General features: G+C 36.4%; 1 protein-coding gene across 1 annotated transcript; it reads right to left on the reverse strand.

The window, feature by feature from the left end:
* Nucleotides 1-1,200: 1,200 nt before the first annotated feature.
* On the reverse strand, nucleotides 1,201-2,814 carry LOC131638652 (uncharacterized). The gene is made up of 2 exons (XM_058909218.1): nucleotides 1,976-2,814; nucleotides 1,201-1,855 (listed from the first exon to the last, which is right to left on the reverse strand). The coding sequence occupies exons 1-2, from the start codon at nucleotides 2,812-2,814 to the stop codon at nucleotides 1,201-1,203; spliced, it is 1,494 nt and encodes a 497-aa protein (XP_058765201.1).
* Nucleotides 2,815-10,456: the final 7,642 nt, after the last annotated feature.

Below are 10,456 nucleotides of genomic sequence, written 5' to 3' on the forward strand. Positions count from 1 at the left end.
GATATGAAGGATGATGTGATAGCTTGGTATCAAAACAAACAATTAGCAAATATTTAGGAGTCAGGTTAACGCAACCTTGCTTTAGTATGCTTTCAAAAGAAACCTCGCTTCAATTAGGACCTTTGAGGGTTGTAACGTGGTCAGGTTCACGGTTTAAGAAACAAAGGATATAGGCTCAAATTTTGATTTTAACCCACCCCTTCTTCATGATATACTCCAGTCCTAAGTTCAGTTAACTGTTTCAAGTTTTTGACTTCCAAGAGAATTTGCATATGATGATTGAGAACCAATGGATTCTGAGGTGGCAGTCATTTATTCTTCTTTGAAAGTCGCACAAGTTTGTTCTTGTTTTTTTTTTTATAATGACCTTCTGATCTTTTTTTTTTTACTTTTGTATTCCAAAATTTTTTTGCCTAAGTCTCCTTTTTAGGTTTTTACTTAGCGGGATTTTCTTGATTGATTTTTTTTGGAACAAACTTGTATGACATTTGTTCAATGATATGAGAATTGGAGCGTTGTGACCGCCATATTGATGTTCCACTGGAAACAACTGTTGTGAGCTTTGGATGTTCACTACTACTTCGACATTGTGTACGAAGAGAGGATGCGGTTGAACCTTTGGTCGGGAATGGTTCCCATGAAATGATCTTCTTGGAAATCAGATGCATTAGTCATTGTAACTGAACAACTACCCTGCCCCAGGTTTTGATTAAGGGTTTTGATTTCGTGCAGAAAGAAAACACCTACTTCTAAGGCTCAAAGGGGTTAACGAAGGATTATCTTCCTTATTTCTCCAGTGTTTGGGGATTTGAAGCAATGCCTGTACATCATCAACAAAGTTTTATTTGAAAGCACGCTGATGCAAATTGGGTATTCGTTTTTCATCATCCTCCCTCCAATATTTGCTTAAACAAAAGTATAATGAAGAAAAGAAAATGGGAGAAACATAAACATATTTTTTCATATATATTTTTTTTAAAAAACAAAATAAAATAAAGGAAAAAAGAGTGAATACGAATGGACTGATTCAAAACTTGCATGCTCATTTCATTTATATTACCATTAAAATTAACAATGTTCAGAAGCAAGTAAACACTTAACAAACAAGTGAAAAAGCGTAAATGCAAAATGATAAAAAGTGGCTCAATGATCTGCTTTGATCCATTGGTTTTAGGAATGTCCTTGGTGTCTAAGCACTGATCAGGGCATATGACCAATATCTTTGAAAGAGAGTATCTTTTTGTCAACCAGATCTTGAACTTTTTCCTTCAGGACATTGCAATCTTCAATGGAGTGACCTACTATCCCACTGTGAAAATCACACTTGACGTTTGGATTGTATTCCTTAGGAAATGGAAACTTTGCAGGTCGGGTTGGTCTGGGAGCTATTGCTTTCTTCTCAATTAGATATGGCCATAGTTGAGCGTAAGTCATTGGAATTGGGTCAATGCGGCGATCCTCCTTCTGATGGTTCCTTTGAGGTTTATTCTGATTCCGTTGACGATTCTGATTCTGAGCTGCATTCTGAGGAGCATTTTGTGAAGAATTATGAGGAGGAGATGCCCAAGGCTGTCGGTATGGTTGTTTGAATTGTGCGGCCGCAACATATGGATACTGATCGTATGATATGAATGGTGCTTGCTGATAAGCTAAGGGTCGGTAGGAACGTGAGTTATGAGACTCTCCACCATCAATTGCAAAAGCAATAGTTTCATCTTCCCACTTCTTCTGAAAGTTGTTTCCATATTTCTTGGTTCCAATCGACGATCCAGATTCCATAATCAATCGTCCTTCTCGTACGCCTTCCTCTAGTCGCATTCCCATATTCACCATTTCAGTGAAGTCGGTTGGAGCACTTGCAACCATTTTTTCATAGTAAAATGAGCTTAGGGTCTTTAAAAACATTTTGGTCATCTCTTTTTCTTCCATAGGAGGAGAGATTTGGGCGGCAACCTCACGCCATCTTTGTGCATACTCTTTGAAAGACTCTTTCTCCTTTTGCGCCATGGCTCGGAGTTGATCTCTATCAGGAGCCATGTCGACATTATACTTGTATTGTCGAATGAACGCTTCTACAAGGTCATCAAAAGAACTGATATGAGTACTATCCAATCCCATGTACCATTTCAAAGCAGCACCAGTTAGACTATCCTGAAAATAGTGGATCAATAACTTATCATCATCAGTATGAGTGGCCATCTTTCTGCAGTACATGGTCAAATGGCTCTGAGGACACGAACTCCCTTTATACTTTTCAAAATCAGGCACTTTAAACTTGGCAGGTATTTTCACATTTGGCACAAGACACATATCATAAGCATTCTTTCCAAATGAATTCTTCCCTTTGAGGGCCTTAATCTCCTTTCGCATCTCTTGGAATTGATCTTGGAAATCATCATAAACTTCACCTCTTTCATTGGGCTCAACTTGGTAAATGGGTTCCCCAGCTTGTGGCACGGTATGTACCAGGGGTGGAATCACGGTCATTATAGGAGTAGTTTGAGCAGCTCCAGTAACAGGATGGTATCCCTCTGGCACAAAGTTGTAAGACATGCCCCCAGGGTAGCCATTAGGCATCTGATAGTGAGAGAGACCAGTGATAGGAGCCATAGAAACAGTAGCAGTAGAAACTTCGCAGATCGTAGTAGTCTGGACTTCAGTTTGTGTTTGAGTGGCACGAGGAGATGAAGGAGGTGATGGTTGATTCCGAGCAGCCACTAAGCTTTCCACCAAAGCAGTCAATCTTTCCACCCCAACTCGAAGAGTAGTTACTTCATCACGGAATTCATGATTCTCTTGTTCAAGGTCTTCCATCTTTATGTCGAGTAAGACTTCGCGTCTGATAAGGATGCCTGGGAATCAGCTTGACGATTGATGGTGACTGAATGAAAGAGACATTTGGAATGAGGTACAAGGACAACATGGATGTATGCATGATGCAAATGATATGTCATGCAATGTTGGATGCAAAGCAAGGTAATAGAACAACCTATCGGAAGGCTCCTTAAGTTAGGATAGTTCTAAGTTCTTTACCCAAAAATCCCCTCACAAGGTTAGCTCTAGAGTTTTTGGATATAACGGTTCCTAGAGGCATCCAAGCATAATCAGAATATCACCATGCGACATGCGAGCCATCTTATGACAAATTCATGAATATGCATCCTCCAGGCGAGGTTATTGTACCAATCATACAAGGAGTGCACCTTGGGGATCAATACATAACCTCCATAGATGAAACGGGTTCTAAAGGTCCTTGGAGTTAACGGCCAAATCAGATTTTCGCCATGCGACAGGCGAACCGTCTTATGACAAATCTCATGAATGGGCCTCCTCCAAGTGGGGTTTTCGTATTAGCCATTCAAGGTGTTCACCCTGGGGACTAGCACTACACAACCACCTCCTAACTTATGTTTTTTCTCTTGTTTTTCAAAAGCTCGGGTTGAGAGCTTCACTCAAGCATCATTCCCATTCCCACAGATGAATATATATATATATAGCAATATAAATACAAGTAATAAAGCAAGAGTAAAGAAACATAAATAATACAAGAGTAAACATAAATAACACATGAGCACAGGAATAAGCATAAAGAACATAATTATAAACATAAAGAACGTAAGAGTAAGCAAACAAAGGCAAACACTTAAACATAAACTAAACTAAACTAGGGTTGACTCTCTTAAGATTTCTACTTTTCCCCAGCAGAGTCGCCAATTCTGTAGCGCTAAAAAAAATACTCGAGGTGTCTACACACTCGAAAAAGAACAGAGTCGCCACCGATCTTTATTTGTTCCAAAAAGGAAAGGGAAAATATCGAATAAAACCCATGAATAAAAACAAATGGATAAGATGGTCATCGCAACCTAATTAGGGTTCGGGAGTCGGTTAAGCAAGGGGAAGGTATTAGCACCCCTCACTTCCATCGTACTCGATGGGACCCATTTAGCTGGTTTTATGAATGAGTGTTTGCGTAATGTTTGCATTCTTTAGTTTATTAATCAATAAAAGAGAAAAAAAAAGGATTTTATTTTTTTATTATTGTGAAGGAAAAGGAAAGATTTTTTTTATTATTATGCTCGCCAAGACATTTATATCTTGTGCCTACGTATTCCCTCGTGCAATGGGAAAGTCAGAGCGATCGTAGTTCGGATAAAAACTAAACTACGATTTTGTTGGTTAATTTTATGAAGGATGTTTAACGTTTGGTTCAAAGGATCAAAGGTATTCAAGAGGTGTGCACCCCTTGTCACTTAATCATTTCGATTTAATTAAGAAAGATTTTTTTAAGTTTGATTCAAAGGATCAAAGGTATTCAAGAGGTGTGCACCCCTTGTCACTCGATCACTTCGATTTAATTAAGAAAGAAGATTATTCAAAGGATCAAAGGTATTCAAGAGGTGTGCACCCCTTGTCACTTAATCACTTTGGTTTGATTAAGAAATTTTTAATTCAAAGGATCAAAGGTATTCAAGAGGTGTGCACCCCTTGTCACTTGATCACTTTGATTGGATTAATGAAAGATTTAAAAAAGGTGTTAATCCAGAAGAATCGAGGTATTCCAGAGGTGTACACTTCTTGTCACTCTATCTTTCGGTATGGTTTAAAGAAATTTTGTAGAGAAGAAACTCGACATTGGATCGAGAAATTATTTGTAACTTGGCGTTGGACCAAAGTTTATTGATTTCTGGATTAAGAGATTATTCTAATATTTTTGGTATTTTTGATAATAAAAGAGAAAATCTAATAAACCTACATAATAAAATATTTTTGTATTTTTGAATGTATTATGAAAATAAAAACGATTTAAACAAGAGTTAAAGAAATAATAAAATTATTAAAGAAAATAAATGCAACATAGGTTAAAAAAAGCACAAATGGGGGGTGTATCCCACGAAATAGGGTAAGGCCCAACAGACATGCTAAAGGAGACTACCAGCAAAAAAAATAAAAAAATAAAGGCTAGCTGGGCCGGAACTGGGTCGACCCATGACCCATATCACTCACTTCATACCAAGAAAACGGGTTAGAAAACCCTCAGAAATTCTCAGCGCCTCTCACGATCAAACACTCCCCTTCTTCATCTCTCGCATTATCGTTATCGTACAAACAACAAAAAAAACTCAAGATTTCTCTTTCGATCTCGCTCGGTTTCGATCTCTCTGCTCTCTCTTTCTCTCTCGATTTGATTCGACTGTGGTTCTCTCAAACTCCATGGATGAACCACAACAAAATCCCGCTCTGCTCATCTCTCTCGATCTCTTGCGTATCAACAAAAACAACAACGAATCCTCTCTAGATGCATTCACGGTTCAAACTCAAACACAAACAAACACATCAAAAGAAAACCTAATCCCAAATAACCCAATACCCCATGATTTCACTATATTCAGGAGATTACAAATTACATGATTACAAGATTCAAACACGAATTCAACAAAATCGACAGACAAATGAATCGATTAGAAGCTCAGGTATGTTCTTGACTCAGTTCTTACCTCTCGACTTCTTCTTCAATCTATGCTCTGATTTACCTCTGTGCGTGATTTGTGTGTGTAGTTAAGGTTGTGAGATAGCTGAAAGGTTTCGTATATGCAGGTTCGACGTGAGATTGATGTGTGAGGTTTGAAGGTTATGTGGTTGAGGTTTACGTTGAGTATGAAAGTTTGGTCATTGAAGAGTGTTTTTTGTTCTGTTTTTTCTTAAACAGAAGCTGGATGAAGAGAGAGTTTTTATGCAGAGTTTTCACTTGTGTTGTGAGACGGGTTTTCTGTGGCTGCTGCCTCTAGGTTTTTTTCGCCTCGTTATATAGAAGTATTGAAGATGGTTTTGGAGGGAGAATTGGAGCTATAATTTTGAAATAAAAGTCATTTTTTGGTGTTCTGATTTGTGCTTTCTAATTGCAGGTTATTGGTGTGTCCATTTTAGTGCAAAGTTTGGACTGTTGTGTGCAGGTTGGTGGAGCAGATAACAACAGAGTTCAACAGGGACAAGGTTTGAGCAGGCTGGTGGAGCAGATGGTAGCAGCAACAGGAGGTTGTTGGTGGACCCAGGGTGTGAGGCGCAGGAAAACATAAGGATGCAGTTGAACCATTTTTTTTTGTTTTTTTTATGTATACTATCTAATGAGGTGTAATGTGGATTAAGTAAGATTTTTTGTACAATTTAAATTAAAAGCTATTCTAGACAGCATATAACAAGCAATTGAATCTGTCACTAATAAACAAATAATAAAATTAACTAAATAAATGCACACTTTAATCTATAATTAAAGATAAAATTCAATATTATGAATAAAAAATGCAAAATGCAATATGAATATGACGTTGACTTATTTTTTATATTTTTTTTTATGTGATGATGTATGTACTAATAAACCTCTTACTAATGCAACAATTAACTAATTTATTGACAACTAAATGCAAATTAAAAGAAGTTACCAACTAAAAGAATTAAAATCATGAAACGAAATTTAAATCCTAATTAGAAAATGCAACATCAAAACCATATAGGAAATGGAAGTTCAAATAAAATAAGATAACTTATCGATAACTATATGAGAAGTTCATATGCGAATAAGATGCAACGCATTAGAGATGCGAGTAAAAATAAAATGCTAACGAATAATGGAATGAAAATTATTGGGGCACAAATTGGGGTATGACAGTTGCTTGAGTAGCCTTGTGTAAGATGCCGATGTTGGATTAGTAATTAAGTGAATTATTGCGGTAGACCTTGCGGTAGGATTATTGTAAGTGATTGAGATAGTGGTAGGAGCTATTGAAGTTGTTGAAACTTTGTGAAGGGCGAGTAAGAGCTGGAAGTGCGCAGAGATGAGTATGATTTCAATAATAAGAAATGTTAATAATGGCGTACAGGAATTTTGTTCTGATGTATTATAAGAGGTGTTTTAGAAGGTAGCTGCAAGACGTAGATGTTAGCATTTTCGGATGATTTTGGAAGATTAGTGAATTATGGAATTATAGTACTTCTGGTGACGTGAGTACAAGTTAGAAAAGGAATATTATTAATGTTGGTAATGATGGTTTATACTCCATTATGGTTGTCGGCTATCTATTGACAAATTGAGGACTTGATCACCCTTAATCTCTTGTTGATAGTAGACAAAATCGTGATTGGATGGCATAGACGTGTATTGCTAGCTTGATAGTGCGTAAAGAGATGAATGTTATGTCCTGAAGATTGTTGCTCTCTGGTTGGTGTGAATCAACGGAAAAGTATCCATGAATGATTAAGAAGTAACGAACAGGTCAGAGAAGTTGGTTTATAGGCGAGATAACGTCGCAAAGTGAAGGATTGATGATGTCGAGTGAGCATCGATTTTGGTAATGGATGTTTAAGGAAGTCTTAACTAGATTGATTGTGAACCCTGTAGTTGAAGGAAAGATTTTACGTGGACGGTGACTTAAGATGGATTATCAGAGTTGCGCAGTAGATGTGTAAGGTGGCGCAGTTGCTATGCACGTGTGTTTGTTAGAGGTGAAGAACTAGGTATCGAAAGCCTAGGATAATGATATATCTTGATCTGCATGTTTGATTTGGTGGGTGTTGAGATAAGAACAATGTGCCGGAAATATGATATTTTCTCGTGAATACTTGCTGAGTTTATAAGGATAATATTGGATTTGTTAGATTATGGTGATGTTGGGTGTATTCGTTGAGTGATCTTATTAAGTTGATGTTATACGTGTTCTGGTTTATGTTATCGTGATATTGTTGTTGGACTCTGTAAGTAAGAAGTGATATTTTGTACTATGACTGAGTTGATTATGTTGGCTATGTTGATGACACTATGAGAGTGATACAACGAGGTAGAGAGAGAGAGTTGTTGGTGTTTGTTGAAGATTGGAATGTATAATTATGGGAATAAAAGTATGTATGTGTTCTGATGTTAAGGATGTTGTTACGATAATGGTATAGCGTTGGACACCCGAGTATATGAGGGTTATGAGTGTTACTACCTTAAGAATCATATGTCAAGGTATGGTTGAGCAGTGATGACTCTGTTGCTAAGTTAATGAAGTAAGATTGTATCTCCACATTTGAGCGTGTTATTATTATTGATACCTTAAGTGTTGGTAAGTCGGGAGGTTCGTGAAATGGTCGGTAAGTTGTTAACAAGTATGTCGTAGAGATGTAAAATAATTGACGCTGGATTTAAGTCAGATTAAGTTGTTTTGGTAGTGGAAGTATTGTCAAGCGCAACTGAGGATCAGAGAGATAGAAGCGAAGTTAAGGATGATTATGTCGGATAGATTTTCGAGGACGAAAATATTCTAAGTGGGGGAGAGTTGTAACACCCCGAATTTAATTAATTATTTAATTAAATTAAATACAGGATTTATTCGTTGGAATTAGTCGAAGTCGGTATTTATCGGTATTATTCTAAAGGCGTAAATTGGATTAATATGTTATTTTGAGCAGTTAAGTTGTGGTCGGATTTATTAGTCGGATTAGTCAGAGAAGTACAATTGCGAGTTGGTATTAATTAAGTTAATAAGCAATTGTAGTTGGGGAATATTATTGGGAATAATATTCGTTATGTTATGTGATTATTCAATTATGTGTGTTATTTGACTTAATTATGTAATTAGAGCAATATTATGAATTGGGCCTATATAGAATAGGAGATTGGATTGTGGGTTAAGCCCAATAAATAAAAGAAGGATAGTAAGAGTTAGGGTTTTAGAGATTAAACCTCATAACTCATTTTGTGGAAAAGAAGAGAAAGAAGAGAAAGAAGAGAAAGAAGAGAAAGAAGAGAAAGAAGAGAAAGAAGAGAGGAAGAGAAGAAAGTTATGGCATGAAGAGAGGGATGACTCCATTGAAGAGGAGGCTTTTGCTAAGGTAAGGGTGGGGTTCTTACTCTCTAAGGGTTGGCATGATGATGTATATGGTGGGTTAGATTGTATGTTATTCTCCATGGAAGTTGTGTGTAGAGATGTTAGGGTTTATGAACAAATGTGTAAATTCATGATTTGAAATGTGTTTTAATTGATGTTTGATGATTGTTAAGATGTTAGAAGATCCATAATATGTGTTGTATTTGTGTTTATAACATATATTCCATTGTTGTTCATGATGGTTGGTGTTTTCAGCTTGATTGGGTTGAGTTTGGGGGTTTTTGGATGGGTTTCGTATGCTGTTTTCTATGTTTTGGGGGTTTCTGAAATCGCCAGTTCGCGCCGCGAACCTCTGTTGGCACCGCGGACTTCTTGGCAGAAACTTAGGAATATTTGATTCACTTAGTTCACGCCGCGAACTTTGTTGGCGCCGCGAACCCTGTTTTATAGAACTTTTTCCGAACTTTGAAATGATGTAACTTTTGATCCGTAACTCCGTTTTATGCGCCGTTCGAAGCGTCATAAAGCTAACGCAATGAACTATACCATGATGCAATAAAATGATTCATAGGATCTATTCTCCTATTATGTTTATTAGGATTAAGTGATGAACTATGTTGTGTTAACATGTGAAGTATGTTCTTTGCTATGAATTGATGTACCCATGTTGCGGTATAACTTGATGTATGTTTTCCTTATGACAATAAAATGCTATTGAGATGATGATATGCACCTCCCTTATGATGAGATAATGATGCTTTATAAAGAATTAACAATGAATATGCTTTCATTAAGTAGTTGAATTAACCGTGTTACATCGTTACCTGAATTGTGTAATGTGATGTTTGTTGTTAATATGTGTTATTTGAATGTTCTTGTGGAGAATGATTATGTGATGACTTAATTATGATGTGGTTGTTTTAATAACATGCATGTATGTGAATATGTGTTATGGCTCGATGAAATGTGAATAACATGTATTGTTATGATACGTTGTAATAGTCCATATTGTATATCGTAATGAATTGATGAGGATGTGCACAAATGCATTGGCAAATGTTTACTACAAGTATAATGAGATATTGAATTGGTAATTACTATGAGTATGATTATAATTGAATGATATCATGTTACTTGAATTGTATATATGTAATACGTGAATTGGTGTTGATTGATAATAACATTGTTGGCATGATATGTGATATGATATTCATAATGAGTGTGAATGATTACATACTAGTTGTTGTAACATGTTGATGTTTATTGTTGTTGTGTGCAATATGTGGAATTTGTCGTTGTTGTTGTAGACCCTGTGGTCATTGTTGATAATTTGTATTATGTTGATAAGAATGAAGTTGAATAGATGTTGTATGTTGATATGATGTGATGACGTGATTGAGATGTGGTAAAATACTATGACACGGTTATTGCCATAGAACCTTGGCATTGAGTTGATGTTGTTTAGTTGATATGGTTATGTTGTTTAAGTTGATTATGTCGTTCAAGTTGATTATGTCGTTTAAGTTGATTAAGTGGTTTAAGTTGTGTTTGTGGATGTGCATCATTTGAGTCGCATCCATTGCATTGTTTAAGAC

This window comes from Vicia villosa, unplaced genomic scaffold (assembly GCF_029867415.1).
Source record: "Vicia villosa cultivar HV-30 ecotype Madison, WI unplaced genomic scaffold, Vvil1.0 ctg.002359F_1_1, whole genome shotgun sequence".
Lineage (NCBI taxonomy): Eukaryota > Viridiplantae > Streptophyta > Magnoliopsida > Fabales > Fabaceae > Vicia > Vicia villosa.

Bases quoted from the DNA above. Each gene is read 5' to 3' on its own strand.
- LOC131638652 (XM_058909218.1), bottom strand. From the start codon at position 2,814: ATGGAAGACCTTGAACAAGAGAATCATGAATTCCGTGATGAAGTAACT. The intron at 1,856-1,975 runs GTATGCACAAAG...AATGGTTGCAAG, and splicing joins GAGAAAGAGTCTTTCAAAGA to TGCTCCAACCGACTTCACTG.